The 18,770-nt window shown below is 36.0% G+C and overlaps 5 protein-coding genes and 1 non-coding gene across 7 annotated transcripts in view; 3 read left to right on the top strand and 3 right to left on the bottom strand.

Annotated features, from left to right (window-relative positions):
- Positions 1-1,735: 1,735 nt before the first annotated feature.
- Positions 1,736-3,365, bottom strand: LOC118446819 (tubulin alpha-1 chain). Its single transcript, XM_035877924.2, has 4 exons — positions 3,155-3,365; positions 2,251-3,080; positions 2,024-2,187; positions 1,736-1,945 (listed from the first exon to the last, which is right to left on the bottom strand). The coding sequence occupies exons 1-4, from the start codon at positions 3,327-3,329 to the stop codon at positions 1,816-1,818; spliced, it is 1,299 nt and encodes a 432-aa protein (XP_035733817.1). The 5' UTR covers positions 3,330-3,365; the 3' UTR covers positions 1,736-1,815.
- Positions 3,366-3,972: 607 nt separating this feature from the next.
- Positions 3,973-4,054, top strand: TRNAS-GCU (transfer RNA serine (anticodon GCU)). Its single transcript has one exon. It is a non-coding gene; the product is annotated as a tRNA-Ser (tRNA).
- A 1,857-nt stretch (positions 4,055-5,911) lies between these two features.
- ics (ras suppressor protein 1) lies at positions 5,912-7,836 on the bottom strand. The gene is made up of 8 exons (XM_035877792.2): positions 7,589-7,836; positions 7,265-7,315; positions 7,082-7,202; positions 6,890-7,008; positions 6,733-6,815; positions 6,550-6,664; positions 6,340-6,472; positions 5,912-6,259 (listed from the first exon to the last, which is right to left on the bottom strand). The coding sequence occupies exons 1-8, from the start codon at positions 7,731-7,733 to the stop codon at positions 6,175-6,177; spliced, it is 852 nt and encodes a 283-aa protein (XP_035733685.1). The 5' UTR covers positions 7,734-7,836; the 3' UTR covers positions 5,912-6,174.
- Positions 7,837-8,092: 256 nt separating this feature from the next.
- Positions 8,093-9,043, top strand: LOC118446761 (protein PBDC1). The gene is made up of 4 exons (XM_035877793.2): positions 8,093-8,258; positions 8,407-8,472; positions 8,564-8,623; positions 8,684-9,043. The coding sequence occupies exons 1-4, from the start codon at positions 8,238-8,240 to the stop codon at positions 9,041-9,043; spliced, it is 507 nt and encodes a 168-aa protein (XP_035733686.1). The 5' UTR covers positions 8,093-8,237.
- A 60-nt stretch (positions 9,044-9,103) lies between these two features.
- Hlc (putative ATP-dependent RNA helicase DDX56) lies at positions 9,104-11,449 on the bottom strand. 2 transcript variants are annotated; one of them, XM_085655912.1, is made up of 6 exons: positions 11,320-11,344; positions 11,176-11,252; positions 10,591-11,034; positions 10,258-10,517; positions 9,996-10,188; positions 9,104-9,918 (listed from the first exon to the last, which is right to left on the bottom strand). In XM_085655912.1, exons 1-6 carry the CDS (start codon positions 11,327-11,329, stop codon positions 9,241-9,243), a joined length of 1,662 nt encoding a protein of 553 aa, XP_085512038.1. In that variant the 5' UTR covers positions 11,330-11,344; the 3' UTR covers positions 9,104-9,240. The 2 variants fall into 2 exon arrangements, with proteins under 2 accessions (XP_085512038.1, XP_035733684.1); XM_035877791.2 differs by having other exon boundaries at positions 11,176-11,449.
- Positions 11,450-12,297: 848 nt separating this feature from the next.
- Positions 12,298-18,770, top strand: part of LOC118446750 (uncharacterized) — an 8,561-nt gene continuing 2,088 nt past the window's right edge. Inside the window, exons 1-2 of the mRNA XM_035877775.2 lie at positions 12,298-15,805; positions 15,916-18,770. The exon at positions 15,916-18,770 is cut by the window's right edge and continues 2,088 nt beyond it. Of these exons, the coding sequence (XP_035733668.2) occupies positions 14,146-15,702 (1,557 nt within the window). The 5' untranslated portion in view covers positions 12,298-14,145 and the 3' untranslated portion in view covers positions 15,703-15,805; positions 15,916-18,770. The remainder of the gene's footprint in view (positions 15,806-15,915) is intronic.

Raw genomic sequence — 18,770 nt, 5'->3', positions numbered from 1 at the left:
GAAAAACAAAGAAAAGCAAAGAAAAGAAAAAAAATTAAACGAAAATAGAGCAGTCGGCGCTTTTTAAAGATTTCTATTATTAGAAGATATGATATAAACGCGATAGAAAGTTTAATTATCGTTCGTCGCGCGAACGCGTTCGTACGAGGGGAATAGCGAGGCGCAACTAAGAGTTTATAAAGATCTATCTTTCTAGATTATATACGTTGTCGAGGAAGTGAGTTATAAGCTGAAGGTGTTAAGTTGAAAAACTTGGTGGAGAAATGTTCCCAAAAATTCGCTGATAAAGAAAAAAAAAATAGCTAAGAGTATCGTCTAAGGAAACAGAGGCAGGGTTTAATTGCGTGAGTGGATTTACTCGGTAATGATATTTACTATTAAGCACTATCATCGTCTTTATTATTATTATTTTATATTATTATTATCATCATTATTATTTTATATTATTATTTTATATTATTATTATTATTATTATTATTATTATTATTATTATTATTATTATTATTATTATTATTATTATTATTATTATTATTATTATTATGATTATTATTATTATTATTATTATTATTATTATTATTATTATTATTATTATTATTATAATTATCATCATTATCATTATTATTATTATCATTATCATTATCATTATTATTATTATTATTATTATTATTATTTTTATTATTATTATTATTATTATTATTATTATTATTATTGCCAGTAAACGTTATTGTCGTCATCCTCTTGTCAGCATATCACCGTATACCGATTTAATGATTCGTCTTTTTTCCACTATAGTCAATATACACATATACACATACACAATACATATATTTTGTTTTATTTTTTATCTATGCAAAAGGAGATAGAAAACAAATACAAAGATAAAAGCAATGTGACATAAGAACGTCGAGATCATATTCTAGCATTGTTTTCGATTCTTGGTATAAAACTTGTATGGCAAAATTTTGCGACGACATATCACATGATACGCACACATATAAAAACATACACACAACACATACATATTTGTATCTATACGTTCTCGACAAACGTTTTCCTACGTCTCTCTTTCCGCGTTGCATACGCATATACATAGGCACTTTGTTTCTGTCATTTTTCTCTTTTTTCTTTTTCTTTCTAAGGAAAAAAAAAGTAAAATTCGTGTTCGATTTTTTACGTCTGTTTTTTAAAGGAATGGTAATGGCGAGCGTGTACGAGGAGAAATAATGATTTAAGCACGCAACACACAAGGAATAAAAAAAGAATGTTATATGTACGATATAAGAGTTTTTTGAAAAAAAAAGCTACGTGTAACGATGCCGATAAAAGTTTATACATATGTAATATAATTCTACGCAGCCGCGTGCTGTTCTACACAATAAAGAGCCTGTAATATCTCTAAAAGTAGTTAAAGTTTGTACGATCTTCCTCGTCGATCATTTCAGAAAGGATCAAACCAAACATTTTTTCGAGATCAACACAAAGAAGAGCAATAAGACGTTTGAATGATTTTTACGAATGTTTATTATATAAATAAATATACAAGCTTGCGTATTGATAAATATAAAAAAAAAGAATTAATGTATTAAATCGTGTATATTGAGAAATATATCTAAGAAATGAATGTACAGGGACGTCGAAAAAAAGGACGATAAACAAAATTGATATGTAAAAATATTCTACAAAAATTAGTTGGCTGAACGAGTTCGTTCATCCCAGCGATGACAACGAGGATCAAACAAAAAAAATATAGAACCTCGAAAATACGATAAGTGTGCTACCACTTAACGTAAAAATGGCCTTCATCTAATGCAACATTTAATTTTCTTCTCCACCCTCGCCACCTTCCGTAGAATCCATACCAACTTCTTCGTAATCTTTTTCTAAGGCAGCAAGATCCTCTCTGGCTTCGTTGAATTCACTTTCATCCATACTCTCTGCGACGTACCTGTGAAGAAATCGAACAAATAATGTAAGTATAAATATACGATAACAAAAATGTCATATTGCAATAAGATTTTATTACCAATGAACGAAAGCACGTTTTCCGAACATAAGATCGAATTTTCTATTTAATCTTGTCCAAGCTTCAGCGATAGCTGTCGTATTAGCTAACATAGCCATCGCACGTTGAACTTTAGCAAGGTCACCGCCTGGTACTACAGTCGGTGGTTGATAATTAATACCGACCTAAGGTATATAAAAATTATAGAAAAAATGAATATATATATATATGAAATATTAGAGTCGTACCTTAAAACCAGTGGGACACCAATCGACGAATTGTATAGCACGTTTAGTTTTGATGGTCGCAATAGAAGCATTCACATCTTTGGGAACAACATCGCCCCTGTAAAGTAGGCAACAAGCCATGTATTTTCCTCTACGTGGATCACATTTGACCATTTGCATAGCTGGCTCGAAACAAGCCGAAGTTAGTTCCATGACTGTCAATTGCTCATGATAGGCTTTTTCGATCGAAACTATAGGAGCATAGGTAACCAGAGGAAAATGTATTCTAGGATAAGGTACCAAGTTCGTTTGGAACTCAGTGAGATCAACGTTAAGAGCACCATCGAATCTAAGGGATGCTGTGATCGAAGATACAATTTGGCCGATCAATCGATTCAGATTCGTATACGTTGGTCTCTCGATATCCAAATTACGTCTGCATATATCATAAATAGCTTCGTTGTCGACGAGAAATGCACAATCGGAATGTTCCAAAGTCGTGTGAGTTGTTAAAATTGCATTATATGGCTCGACAACGGCTGTAGAAATTTGTGGAGATGGGTAAATAGCAAACTCAAGCTTAGCTTTCTTTCCATAATCCATAGAGAGTCTTTCCATCAGTAAGCTGGTAAATCCAGAACCGGTACCACCACCAAATGCATGAAAGATTAAAAATCCTTGAAGGCCGGCACACATATCAGCGATTTTGCGTATCCTATCCAATACCAGGTCTACTATTTCTTTTCCAAGAGTATAATGACCACGTGCATAATTGTTTGCAGCATCTTCTTTCCCGGAAATCAATTGTTCTGGATGAAATAGTTGATGGTAGGTTCCAGTACGAACTTCGTCTGGAAATGATGATTAATTTTGATTAAATCGTTTTTAGAAAGAAAATGAAGGTTTTAGAGTTTTAAAGTCTTACCTATAACAGTAGGTTCAAGATCGAGGAAAACAGCCCTAGGAACGTATTTTCCTCCACCAGTTTCACTGAAAAACGTTTGAAATCCTTCGTCACTCGTACACGCTGTTGCTGGAAGCATCCCATCAGGTTGTATACCATGTTCAAGGCAATACAATTCCCAACAGGCATTGCCCATTTGTACACCACCTTGACCGATGTGGACGGACAGCACTTCACGCTAATAGCCAATAATTTTTTTTTATTTTTTTATCTTTTAAATTGATCGCTAAAAAATCTTGGATTAAAGTATAACATGTAGGATATTTAATAATCGTGAATAGAATATAGAAGACTCGTTTCAACAATTTTTTAATATGAAATTATATTTTATAATATTAAGACACATGTCTAGACCTTAAATATCGTAGGATTGTAAATATTTTTTACCATTTTAATAGCTGTTAATTCGAATCGTGATGGGATGAACGAACGATGTTACGGTTCAAATGTCCAAGCCAAACTGTCGAGCCATACCTTATTAAACAAATTTTGTTTTGGTTGCCGAGAGAAATGCCGATCGTGTTGTGATTTTTCTAACTGGCGTACTAATTGAAATTGATTCCAAATTATTTTAATCGATCGATTTTATTCTCTTGTAGATCACATTATTTTTCTTATCTGTAGTTTTATAATATAATATAGATATGTAATTTATATCAATTGAAGCATAACAATAAGAGACACATATATGTATACTTTTATTTAATTATGAAAACCTGTTTAATTTTTATCAAAGAGTTGCTGCTCTCTTCAACAATTTTTTTATACCCCTCAAAACAGACGAGGTGGCCGAGAGGTTAAGGCGTTGGACTGCTAATCCAATGTGCTCTGCACGCGTGGGTTCGAATCCCATCCTCGTCGATTAATTTTTTTTTAACACTTGCTATGTATAATACATCTTTTTTGAGTTATTTAGCTTGTTTATTACTTCTAGTTTTATAATAATTAACGCTAACAATGAGTACAGGCATAATATTTGACCGATATTAATGAACAAGATCTTATTTTAAAGATGAAGATTTAAACGAGAACATGGCTTTTTCATTTTTTAGTAGTAGATTGATCGTTTAAAAATAACTACTGGTTATCAGAATTAATGCGTAATTAAAAAGGATCTCATGTAAATTTATTTCATTCTCAATTACCTACGAATCATTCACCCTCAATTTCGATCTAAATCGCGAACAAGTGTTTTGGAGCTATCGCAGAACTTCTTAAGTAGTGCTTTAATTTTTAAATCCCTCTAATCACTCAATCATGTCGTGGACGAAAGGTTCGAATCGACATGAGTGATTTGTTGTATTTAATTAATAAAAGAGAATTGAGTGATGAATAACTTTTCTTCGGAGATTGACTCACAAATGGTTCTTTACTTTTTAATTTATTTATTAGATAGGATCTTTTTGTTTCATAAGCGTTTATAATTATTTACACTTTGAATATTTCAATGTGTTTTTAAATATTCTTCCCTTACGAAAATATTAAAGAATTAGTATTCACGAGTTCAAATAAAAAATGAATAATAAGACATTCCCGATGAATAGTTTTTTGGATTACAAGCGAAACTGCATGATTTTTTTGTGATATTCAGAATAATCGCTTGTAAGAAAGAATGTCCAAGGATTTTTCATTAAATTTTTATGTAAAAATTAATTTTTAAATTTAATCAATTTTGTTGATAAAAGAAAAGTCTCGATAGAGTAATTGCTTTTAAAAGAAAAAAGTCGAGTATAATTATGACTTTTGAAAGAGAAAAGTCGAGTAGAATTATTACTTTTGAAAGAGAAAAGTCGAGTAGTATTATTGCTAAAAAAACAAAGAGACTTATAGAATAACAACCCGTAGGCCTTACGATAAGTTAATTAATTTTCAATTCAGGATTTTCTGGAATTAATATATTAATTAATAAACATTTCTCCCTTTATGCTTTTTCTATCTTTCGATAAATAGATATCTTTCGATCAAAAGATAATAATCATTTTTTATGTAAAAATTTCGGGTTTTTTTTCTGGATTGCTTTGTAGGTTCTATTCCACATTTTAGAACCGGAGACGGTTCTAATTCTTTGTCATTAACCATTGTTATGAAATACTTTACGATAGTGATTAGAGCACGAAACAAAAAGGAATCTATATGCCTATAAGAAGTCTTCAAAATATGGCTGAAGAGAACAATTATAAGTTATTGAGCCCTTCGGTATAAATCATTGGGATTAATTCCTTTCAGTAAAGAAAAATACGTATAGCATGTAATTCTCAGATAGGATCCTTGAATGGAACTTCTAGGTATGGACCCTTAGAGGGCCCTTAGGTAGAAATTCTCATTTATTTTTATTTATTCTTATTTATTCTTCTTTATGCTTTTCAGTACTATTTTTCAATATTATATTTTCTATTCTACTTATGTTCTCCATCATATTCGCGATTATATATATATATACATATACTCTCTTTATTTATATATATATATATATACTTTCGAAAAATTGACGTTTAGATATGAAAAGCGTATCGATAAATCAACGCTGACGAGTATTCAAGTTTCTACTAATATTATTAAAGGAATAAAATATGAAAAATATTCTAATGAAGGTTCTCATTATTTTAGATGACACGCAATGATCTATGGTTAAAGAAATTTAAAAAGTTACAATTCATTCTTTACATAAGTAAGATATATTTTATTTTATAAAATATACAATATCTCTTATTTACATTAATCACATTTAAAGCCATGCAATAATAACATTATTCAAATTATGTTTATATCTTTTACGTACACTTTCATATATGTATTATATTTAATAAATACTTGTATCCTTTATATAGCATTAAAAAATATAATTAACAATATCATATAAAATACAGATAAGGCACTGATTTTAGTTACATGTTATTGTATATACGATATTACTGGCAGTGAATGGATTAAAATCATTATCTTTAGCGTTAAATCATTAAGCACATCAAATATTTGTAATATTAACGAGCACGTGAAATTTTTTTGCTTTTATCATTCTCGATTGGAGGTGGCGGTCCTTTAGCGCTTTGATGTCGACTGTAAACGCTATAAAAAAAATGACACATTTAAACATCGTAAGTCATTGTATAAAGTCTGCCAAAAGTTGCCAAATTTACCACACTTACTATTTATATGTTTCTGAACGAATGTAGTCTATTACATGAGATATACCGACTTGTAACTGATCAGCAATTGGTGTTACCCAAGGATTAAATTCCATTCTAAATACAGCTTTGTTGCTCACTAGATCCAAGTTTCCTGTTTGAGAAAAACTTAAGATTTGTTATTTATAACGTGGAAATGATTATTTCATTTTTAATAACTTCTTTGCATACCTAATTCTGGAGGTAAAACAGTTAAACGATTTCCTTGTATATGCAATTCTCTTAAACGACTTAATTCCCCAATTTCCTTTGGTAATTCCACTAAATCATTTTCTCTTAATACAAGCTACAAAGGGATAAAAGTAGAAAAATATTTTCTAAGTTCATACTTAAAAAAAAGGTACATCATCTTACAATTTGAAGATTCTTTAATTGTCCAATTTCAGGTGGTAAATACTCAAAATCATTATCGGCCAGGTAGAGAGCTCTTAATGTTTCTAGAAAATCAAGAAATATTAATTTTTACCATTATATTGTAAAAGGTAATTTATATATACATTCTATACCTTACCCATCATAAAAAAATTTCCAGGTAAATTCTTTTCACTGAGATTATTATATGTTAGATCCAAAACTTCTAGCACTGGAAAGGCACCAAATCCACGAGGTAATATATCTAATCTGTTCATCCTGTAAATAAACATTTAGATTGAGCCATTACATTTAAATAAATAAACAGAAGAATTGCATTAATGATACATACCCTACATTAAGGATTCTTAGTTTTGGCATCTGAGATAAAGAAATAGGCAATTCGGTGATATGATTGTTAAATAGATTTAATATTTCCAAATTGACTAAATTAGCCAGTCCTGGAGGTACCTCTAAAAATATTATAAATTAGGAACAATTTGAAATTACATTAATCAGAAAATTAATTTCTTACCTTGTATTTTATTATGACTCAATGATAATCTGGTTACATTGATCATATTAACTGTAATAAATATAAATATTGCATGTAGTACTGATTTGCCACAATATGCAAGATATATAAAAATACCTATATTAATTTATTAATAAAATAAACGCAAATAATATTCTATGAAATTTTGAACGATTTAAAATTAAGCGCCTGCGCGGGAACGCCCACATGAACAAGCAATGACATATGGCCGTTCTTAAACTCGTTAACATGAAAAAAGCTGTCACGACCGGTTCCCTAATTTGGCGAAAGAGCTCATGACTGGCATAGCGTGGAAAGACTCACGCAATCCTGGCATCTCTTCGAAAGATGCAATGCCCTTGTCGACGAGATCCAGTTCAGGATTTTGGATCTCTCTTGCTTCATCGAGCACTTTTTTCGCCTTTGACATCTTCCCCGCAGGAATACACGATACTGGTGCTTGATTCATTGCGCGCGCAATCGTTTCCGCACACACACGTCAGAAAGCTTTAAATAAAACCATATGTAATCACTTTGTCGCTATTGAACCTGTGACTACTTACAACTCCTTACTTAGAAACTTCCTAGGTATATTGCTGTTATACTTAAACTCTCGCGTTTGCGCGATAACTCTATATACTGATTGGTCGGATCGTCGCGCGGTAAATTCAAAATTCTTTTTTATTTCATCGATATCATTATAAATAAATTTATAATTGTTCGTTAAAGTTTACAAATTATGAATATATTAATAAATAGGAGAAGAATAAAGAGGCTGAACTATCAGTCACGTATTAATATTTAAATAGTATAAATTAAAATAATCTCGTTGAATGGTTGATCCAAGTTCATTTGGCACGTGTATTCTTGAGGATGATATGTATATTCGGTTTACAAGTTCAGTAACGATCATATTGTAGGTTGTGTAAAAGATAAATTGTATACGACTGTATTTTCTAGTTTTGCTATCATTATGACACAATTTGGAAACATGGTATGTATATTATACACGATAAAATTATACGATTTTTCGATATTCCATATTTTAACCTCTCTCAGAAAACTGTAGTTTGAATAATTTATTTAACTCATGTATAGTCTTACATTTAAATTGAATTCTAAAGGTAATGTTTATTTTTTAGACAGCTGATCAGCTGTTAGCTGCTTCTAATGTACTTTCTAGGTCCGCAGAAGAATTTGAAAATGACGTAAGTAAAGTGAAAAAAGGAATCTTGAAGGAAAATTAGCTTCCTTTAAAGAAATTGTATAATTTTATAATTTATTATAATTTATTTCCAGGCATCTGTGGAAGTAATGTGGACAATGCAGGCAATGGAACACGCGGAAGTTTATTTTAATGTACGTAATATATTATTACATCAAAGATGAAAACAAAACAATAGACTTTTTATGTTCTAGATTTTATGTTCCGTTGATCCAAAACTTCTGAGACTCACACCTTATGATGATCATATTTATAAAACATTTAGAGAAGCATTTCCAAATCTGAAGGTAGATAAAATAAATGAGGACGAATTAAAATCCGATGAAGGCAAGCAAAAATGGCGTCCTTTCTGTGAACAGTTCGAAGACACTGTAGAGGATTATAGTTTTGGAACATTATTAAGAGGAGACTGTGAAGGTGATTATTCAGAGGAAAACAGTATATTGACCACTAGAATTCAATTCTATGCTATTGAATTGGCAAGAAATAGAGAAGGTCTTAATGACGGTATAAGAAGCAAGTACAAGCTAAAGAAAACTAATGACAAATCTTAGCTTGTAACAATGATTATGATTTTCTTATGTAAAATTAACATAACAATGAGATTAACAATAGTACATAATAATTTCTTGACATTTTTATACATTCATGATTAAAAGATTCTACATTTTAATAAAATGTTACACACATTAAAAATAGGAACAGTAAATTTTATTTCATACAAACTTTTCTTAACGATAACCTACAAGATTTATTTTGACTTTTTACGTTTCTTTATTGTTAAATTGATAAGAGGATTTGATGCACGTGCTTGATGTCTCGATTTCGTTGCGGTAGCACCCGACGACGCTAATTCTCGATCGAATTTTCGTTTCCTCTTTCCCATTCCTATTAAACGTTTCAAAGTAGGTGGTACTATATATTCTGGTACATCTTTCAAATGAGGTTGTAATTTTACTGTATGTAAAGCTTTGTCTTGACGTAACGACTGTAAATCTTTCGGATTATCCTCGAAATAACTTTTTAATTTTTCACAATTTAATATTTCCTGTTTAATTTCTTTCAAACGAGCTTCGCGCACGGCTATTCTAGTTACAGCTTTCCATGCATCTTTCGCACGATATCTAAACCCTTCGACTTCTTCTAATTTAAATTGATAAGTTTTAAACAAAGTATCGTGAGCATAGCATTCTTTCAATTCTCCTTCTACCTCTTCCAGTAAAGGCCTTTCCCTTATAGATATGAAACTTAAAGCTGTGCCCTGATTCTTTCCTCGTGCCGTACGTCCTGCTCTGTGTATATAAGAATTCACATCAAGTGGAAAATCAAAATTGATTATATTTGATACAAATTGAAAATCTATGCCACGAGCTACACCCGATTCTTTATCTTTTCTCCTTTTTCCTTTTTTAGCTTTTATTAGATGTTCCTGAAAGATATAAATATATTAATAATCAGAAAATTGATTTATTGTAAAAGATATATTTGTTAGACAACAAAAATTACCTCATCTAAAGCTTTCTCGTCAGATGCAATTATTATGTCGTATGTTCCGCAATTGAACTGTGTGATAGCTCGGTATCGAGAAACTGCAGGTAATTCGGAATTAAGTACGCAAGTTGGTATTCCAAATTGTTCCAAAAAGAGTTTTAATTTATAGCATCGATCAACAGTATTTACAAAAATAATAGTTTTTCCCCTACAAAATTTAGAATCTATAATTTGATGCTTTACTTTATATACTTTCAATATATTATAAAATAAATACCTAATTAAATGTAATTTCAATAAGGCATATAAAATAGCAGCCTTATCATTCTCTTCTGCAGCTAGACTGTAATGCGCCAATTGTGTTGGTGGAGCTAATGGAGGTTCTTCTAATTTCAAAATTGCTGGATTATGTAAAACTAATTTTTTCAATGTTAAGACATCTTCGGATAAAGTTGCAGACGCTAATACAGCTTGATAAATCCTTGGTAAATAAGTCAAAACCTGTTTTACTTCATCTTCATAACCAAATGAAAAAACCTATCAAAGAAAAATGTTATATTTAGTACATTAAAATCGTTTTTAAAATTATTAATATATTAAGTTATCTTACCAAATCAGCTTCATCAATTATCAATGTTTCTAAGCTATGTTTTAATGAAAGATTGCCTGCCTTGAAATGTTGCAACAATCTACTAGGTGTAGACACAACAATATCTGGCATTTCTACTAATAATGATTTTTGAGTATCTAAACTAATCTGTGGACTAATGTCAATAGCTCGTATATCTCTGCTACATTTTATGGTTAAATCTACAAGTACTTCATAGATTTGTTTACAAAGTTCTTTGCTTGGAGTTAGAATCAAACTCTTAATTTCTTGTTTTGTTTGAGTTTGTTTATTAGATAGTATTTTTTGTATCAATGGAATTGCAAATGCAGCGGTTTTACCCGAACCAGTTCTAGCTCTGATTAAAACATCTTTTCCATTCATTAATAATGGGATTGCTTTTTCCTGTATTAGTGTAGGTTCTAACCAACCTAATTTCGCTATAGCCTAAAACAAATATAATCAAACATTACATATAAAATATGCAAATAGGAACGTATAAATTAAATCACTATACAAATTTTTAAATTGCAATAAATTAAATATAACCTCTCTCATAATACATTTCCTATATTTCATTAGTCTTACCTTTAAAATTCTATCATCTAATCCAAATTCATGAAAATTTTTAAACTTTTCCTCATTTTCTTCATTTACATCTACTTCTGTCGAAGTCATAATAAATAAATAATGTAAAACAAACTTATTAAACTCAAGCTACAGTTTACTCACGTGTTGACATACATAATATGCACAAGACGATAAAGTAGGAAATTTCTTTTACGACATTAAATATATTTAGCAACTTGAAGTGATTAATCTCGTTATATATAATTATGATTTTGCAAATTCAATGGTATATTTAAAGAATAAAATATGTATTAACAGTAAATATTTTATTATAGAACGGTTTGCAAAAAAAAATAAATAAAACGTCAAACAATTGTAAAGATGAAACTATATGTATATGCATACATAATATGATGTGATGATGTCAAAAATAAATTACTATTAACAAATATAAATTAATGGGCTCGTTATCACAGATAAATAATAAATAACCAATGAAAATTATAATCGCCATTTAAGGTAATACATCATCTTCATTGGTCTAGTGAAAAGATCCACCAATTGTAAGAGCACACTTTTTAAAATTTCAACGTATAAACCTTCTTTCGACACGATAAGAAGCAAATAAAACTGTGAATGCATACCACATAAAATCAAAGTAGTAAAAGGACATTATGTTCTTTCCACTTTTAAAAATTCATACGAACAATTTTGAATTTCATCCGTGAAATTCTCAATAGAAAAGGAATAAGAAAAGAAGAATAGAGATTCAAGAAATCTATACAAAATTCAATAAATCAGTTTGAAAGCAATTAAACTTAGAAGAGAACCAAGCGCTGACCAAAAGATTAATTTAAATGGAAAAGGAAAGTATTTGATGGAAAAGTATTTGATAGGATTAAAAGCAATTAGCGATTTATTAGAAAGATAATCTTAAATCTTGTTTGAAAAAAATTAAGAATCTGAAAAGGAATGGATTCTAAATTATACATTTTTGTGTAATTTGAAGTAGTTAAGTATAATCGTTGCATGACACATGAATCGACTCTATGCGGGATAGACAGGAGTATAAGCGAGGGAAGGAAGAGGGCGTTGCAAAAAGATAGGGGGTACAGTATCAATGGCACGGGTTAGGAAAGACCACGTCCCTCAGTCGTAGGACGGCAGTCACCGCGTGACGATCGTAGTACGTAATAATCGTGCTAACACATGAAAAGAGACGGATGTGCGACATCGTTCGCAGCCGCATTTATGCGCTGTCACACGCGGGAGAGTGTGTCTATGTGTGCCTCTATGTGTTACGTCGTGTACGTGTGTGTGCGAGTGTGTGCAATACGACAATAGCCGAGTAACGACGACACGACGACGACGACGACGACGACGACGACGACAACGACAACAACGACGACGACGACGACGACGACAACGACGACGAAAAAAAAATTAACGATTTCGACGTCATACTAATGTTCAAGAAAATCGAAGTCGTCGGATAAGTAATAATTAACAATAATAATAAAAACGATATAACAAGTTTGAAAATTTCAATCATTATAGGACATTGTCCTTTTTCAATGTCGATCGTGTCGTAACAGGAAGATAAAATAAAAAGTGGAAAAAAGATACGGAAGAAGGAAAGAAAGAAGGAAAGAAAGAAGGGCGGTTTAGTAGGTTCGCAAGCATCGTCGATAATACGGTCGCATCGCGAAGGAAGACGCGCGCACGATCGCCCCCTCGCGTAAACGAACGCTACGCCCTATTCGTCTCGTCTTTCCTCTCGGCTCGTCTCGTCGAAGGTCGGCCGACGTCGTCGCGACGGACCGCGCCGACGGATAAAACGTCTCGTCGAAGAGCCGTGGGAATCAGCCGGCGGAAGGAAGAGCGCTGCGCGGTTCGGAGTTTTATACTGAGAGCGAGAGAGAGAGAGAAAGAGAAAGAGAGAGAAAGAGAGAGAGAGAAAGAGAGAAAGAGAGAGAGAACGATCTTTCGCGAGGACAAAGACGAAGGAAGACGAGATGCTCGAGACTTGTACAAAGCTCTCGTCTGGACGAAACGGTGAAGGGTCTCTTTGAGAGAAAAAGAAAGAATCGTTGGAAGGAGAAAGAGCACTAGAAGAAAGAAGGAGGAGAAAGAAGAAGAAGAAGAAAAGGAAGAAAAAGAAGAAGAAAACGTAAGAACGTGGCGTTGGATCGCCAGTGGGCGAGGCAAAGAGGAAAGGACCGGAGAGAGATAGAGATAGTCTCACTTTCTCATTGGTTCTCTACTTTGAAACGCGAATTTTTTTTGTCGAATATGCGATAACGCATGTACCGGCTTGGTAAATCGAACTTCCCACGAAGAGGAGGGCTTTCCTTGGAGTTGGATATACATTGTTGGTCCAACCCTTGGGTATCACCCTCCTGACGTGACGTAGATCCGACTTTGCTGTCGTCTACGTCGTTGTCATCGTTGTCATCATTGGCATCGCTATCGTCGTCACCATTGTTGCACTCGCGTGCATCCTGAGAGACGAAAGAACGAAAGAATCGAGGAAACGACGTTTCATACTTCTTCATCTTCTTTGCCGAGGGGAGTCTCGGCTTTGTCGTCGTCGTCGTTGTCGTCGTTGTCATTGTCGTCGTCGTCGTCGTCGTCTTTGTAGTCGTTGGAATCGTAATCGTTACGGCCACGACGATTCCGCAAGGATTAAGCGGGCAGCGTGGGTGGAGGGTGCCTTTGTGGGTGCCTCGGTGGACTACGCGCGGAAGGTGACACCGGAAGAGGAAGAGAGGAAAGGAAAAAGAGAAGGAGAGAAGAGAAGAGACGAAGTTTGTTCCTCCCCGACACGATGAAAGCATAGCGAACGAGGACGAGAAAAGGGACGCGCGCGCGCGCGCGCCAGCGAGCACGCATTGTCCTCTCCCCCTATTATATATATATATATATTTTCTAGCCTCTTCCAGCTTCTCCAGATAGAGATATCCTTCTCTCTATCTCCCCCTTTTCAAGATGGCCGCTGCCTGCTACGAAAAGGAATCGGTGGTGGGTGGCACGACGATGCACGGTCATGGCCATCACCATCATCACCACCATCACCATCATCACCATCATCATGCCGTTAATTCGAACTGTGGTACACCCGGGCAGACGGTCCTACCGGCCGGCTCGAGCGGTATCCTTGACGCCGCGGCAGCCGCCGCCGTGGCCGCAGCTGCTGCCGCTGCTGCCGCCAACGGACCCGGTTCGAACTCGGCCGCCACGAGCGGTGGTACCGGCACCGCGGTGACGGCCGCAGCGGCCGCGGCTGTAGCCGTAACCACTTACAAGGATTACAAGGACTATTCCCAACCACTTCACGTCGATTGCAGCGTCGAGTACGAACTACCGAGCCAGGCGAAGCCACCGCCCGGTGGTGGCGAACCCTTGCTTATGATACACCCTTGTTATTATCGACGAGCCGAACGAGAAAGAAGAAGTCCCTTCGTCAACAATTTACCACCACCGACCAACACACACTCAATATCCTCCTCCTCTTCCTCGAGAAGGATCTCAAGGCGTACCACTGCCTCTTCAGCGAACTCGACAGTCGCAGCTGCTTCAGTAGCAGCCACCGTCGTATCCTCCGTCTCTACCTCCACCGTTTCATCGACTTCTGCGTGTACCGCCGCAATGGTTGCACCAAGTACTGAGTCTCTTGGGACGAGCCTGATATCCTCGACCAACGGTCAGATGTCCTCAGTCGCCGTGGCTGCCTCTTATCGAGCCGCTCTCAATGCCGCTGCCGCAGTTTCTCAACAGCAGGCTCAACAACAACAGCAACGCCGTCATCAACATCAGCAGCAACAGCAACAACAGCAACAACACGCGCTTCATCACGCTCAGCATCGAACTCACCCAACTCATCCGCATCACCAACAACAACAGCAGCAACAATCTCAAAGTTCGATTACGCCGACCACTTCGACTTCCGACCTCATTTCTGCCGACGAAAAGGCAGTTATATCAGGTATTTATCAACACTACTTCCGTGCGATGCGAGCCCATAACCATCAGCATCGGCAGCAACAACAACAGCAACAGCAACAGCAGGTTCAACAGCAGCAGCAACAGCAACAACATCATCATCATCGTACGCATCAACTTCATCAACAGCAACCTCACCAAAGCGACAGAAGTTCCTCCTCTTCGTCTGCCACGTCAACGACCACTTCGGTGTCCGGTATCCTACGGCAAAGCTATCAACAAGCGTATAGCGCATCGACGAGCTCGAACTCGTCGACTCATCATCGTTCGGTCACGGCGTCCGTCCTAGCGCATCATCCTTACAGGCGACCATCTTCGACGTTGTTATCGCGAACAACGTCGCATCTCGGGCAGCAGGCTTCCTCTTCTTCCTCTTCCATAAACTCGTCCACCATCAGTGCTTCCAACGGCGTCACGTCCAGTGCCGTTTCTAGCGTGTACGCCGGTGCGATACACAGGCATCACGCGACCTCGTTGCATGCTCTTCAAGCGGCTGGCTTCTACGAGACACCCGGTTATCACGCTCTCCTACCCCAAAGCTAGACGATTGAGAACGGCTTCTCTGATCAGCCAATGCGTCGTTCATTCGGAGAATCGATTTCTCCTTTCGACACCTCGAACCTCTTCATTCCGGTGTCATGAAAAGGTAATCGTAAAGTTGCCCATACTCCTACGCAGCCACCCTTATTGAATCCAACTTTCCTGAACGTTTCACCCTTGTCAACCTTATATTCCTAGCTCGTTGTAATTTTCCAGGACGGAGAGCTTAAATTCACAACAGCTGGTGATGATCGAACGACTAAATGGAAAAAGGATGACATTTAGTATAAATGTCTTCGAAATGGTTAAAGAAAGAGAGAAAGAGAAAGAATGCGTCATAGGGGGAGGCAGCTGAAATGGTTGACCCTGTGGATCGAACGTTTCCATCCACCTACAGTTTCTCTCTTTCTCTCTCTCTCTCTTTCTCTCTCTTTCTCTTGCTTTCTTTCTTTTTCTCTTTTTATCTCAACATCGTCGTTCTCTATTGGCATGGCTCAGGTACTTGGAAGATGCTGTTTGCACAAGAAAGAGGGAGAGACCCTACGAGAAGAATTCTCGTCGGAGCTCTTGCGAGCTTTTAGCTCGCGGCCCTTCTATGCACGTCCCTTCGTTCTGTATGTTATCCATTTTGAAATTCGACGTGCCGTCACGGCCGAAGACCGACGACGAATATCCTCGTCGTTCCGCGAACACGGTAATCGTGTAACCGTATCGATTTCCATGGCTTAGGCAGTATTTCCACCGGATTTCGCTCGGTCTACTTTCGCGTAGAATGAACGGCCCCTTCTGTCGATAATGAAATCCTGAACCTTCATTTCCTTCTTTTCTTTTTTGTTTCAATTTGAATCAAGATAATTTGTTCGTCGATCAAAAAGTGTTTTTCCACTTGAAGATTCGATCGCTTTCAATAATGTATAATGATCGTACCTAATTGTTTACAATCTTCCGTCGAATTTCCGCATGATTTTTATATCTACTATGAAAACAGAAAAATAGGAGAGAGAAAAGATAACAAAGAAAAAAATTAAATTAAGCTGGTCTTATAAGCTGGTCTTGAAAAAAAAAACAAATCAAGTCGAAAAATTTCGAAGAAGATTGCGTTATTAAGATGGAACGCGTGCGAGAAAGTAATAAGCAATTTTGCAGAAATTCGATTGGTTTCTAGAAATCGATCATGTTAGATTAGGGGATGGAAGAAGATGGAGGAAGCTAAAGTTCTCGACGTGTGCCGTTCGATTTTTAGCCTGTAAGAGAAAGAGATAAAGATAGGCTTCTAGGAGAAAGGATAGGCGTATGGTAGTGTAGGAAAGAAAGAATGAAAGAAAGAGAGAGATAGAGAGAGAGAGAAAGACGAAAAGGACGGCGGCTGCGCCGATGGAACGTCGCAGCAGTCAGTAGGTACGCCTGCGGGCATCCTTATCCGTTCTCCTCGCTCTACCAAGACGACGTATCTCCCTAGAAAGCCGAGACGGTCTTGGATTTCTTCCTCCTCCTCCTTCTCTTCCATCTTCTCTTCTTTCCCTTTCCCTTCTCCTTATCCTTCTCTTTCTTCTGCTCTTCTTCTGCTATCTCTTTCTCCTTCTTCCTTCCTTCTTTCTTTCTTTCTTTCTTTCTTTCTTTCTTTCTTTCCTTTTTTATTTTCTTCTTCCCTCCGTCCTGTGCCCTTTTCAAAGAGCGCGCTCAAGGAGAAACGGACGGCGGGGACCGTATTTCGTTACACGGTAACGATCGATCAACGTGACCGCACGACCGCACCAGCGGTATGGCCGTGCTGAGGCGAAACCAGACGAGAGAAAGAAAGAGAGAATATAGTGGGCCCCAACAGGAAGGATAGAGAGAGAGAGAGAGAAAGAGAGAGATGGGGGTGTGGTTGAAAGAAAGGGAGAGAGAGATATTGAAGCAAATAGAAAGAGAGAGATAGACAGATTCAGACAGATAGAACATTCAGGCAGACAGAATGATAGAGACACGTTCAGGCAGGCAGAGAGAGAAAGAAAGATTCAGATAGAGGAGAAAGAGAGAGAGAGAGAGAGAGAGAGAGAGAGAGAGAGAGAGAGAGAGAGAGAGAGAGAGAAAGAAAGAGAACGTATCAGAAACGAAACGCAGACGGAACGCAGACGTTCCCGAACCTGGTATATGCAACGACTTTGTATTCCAGAAACACTGATCATATCCTCCTTGCACTTGCGGCACGGCTTCTCTTTTGCCTTTCGGGATAAGAAACGTGACAGCGCGTATTATATTCTTTTTGCTATTCGAGACGTACTCCTGCGTATCAACGCAACGCCATTTCCGTTTGCCTGTCTTTCTCTTTCTCTCTCTCTTTCTCTCTCTCTCTCTCTCTCTCTCTCTCTCTCTCTCTCTCTCTCTTTCTCTCTCTTTCTCTGTCTCTCTGTCTTCTTGCCGTCAGCAGTACGGTTTTTGCTCGATCAGAGCGGTACTCTATCGATCGTTGTGTATGTACTTCTTATCTTCGTATATGTTTATCTATGTATATATGTGCTTATAATTTCATGTGGTAAAACACGTGGTGTAGTCTTTCTTATGATCAATTACGTTTTCAATGGCTTTGCCTTTTCTATAAGCTTATCAATAATTATAAAATAGAACTTTGTATCTGATATAGCGTTCTATTACGTATTTTTTTTATTATTTTGTAATTACTCAATAGAAAATTTTTATTTTTATTTTGTCATTATGATATAAATTTTGTACGTGTCAAAAATTTCGTTCGTATTTGGGAAAATGATAATGAAAGTAAAAGAAACAAAAAGACAAAGAAAAAAAAAAGAAAGGAAAGAAAAATATGAGAAGGGAAGAGAAGAGAGAACGTTTCCATAGACGGCATGGAATTTCTGCGGTATACGCGCTGAACAAGGTCCGCTTTGTAGAAGGAATTCAACGAGGACGGAGGGGTTGGCGCTGTAAAGAGGAGGACATCTAACGTTGTGTAAACTTCGAGAGGTTACAAGAGTAGCGCGGTAGAGACGTGACTGTAATTTCATTCACCTCCTATATATGTATGTATGTGCGTATACACCTATATACATACATACATACAGAAGTAGTCG

Source organism: Vespa mandarinia, chromosome 3 (genome assembly GCF_050613455.1).
Source record: "Vespa mandarinia isolate Hongniang chromosome 3, ASM5061345v1, whole genome shotgun sequence".
Taxonomy (NCBI): domain Eukaryota; kingdom Metazoa; phylum Arthropoda; class Insecta; order Hymenoptera; family Vespidae; genus Vespa; species Vespa mandarinia.
The sequence above is the reverse complement of the archived record's forward strand: the minus strand, read 5'-3'. Positions and strand labels throughout refer to the sequence as shown.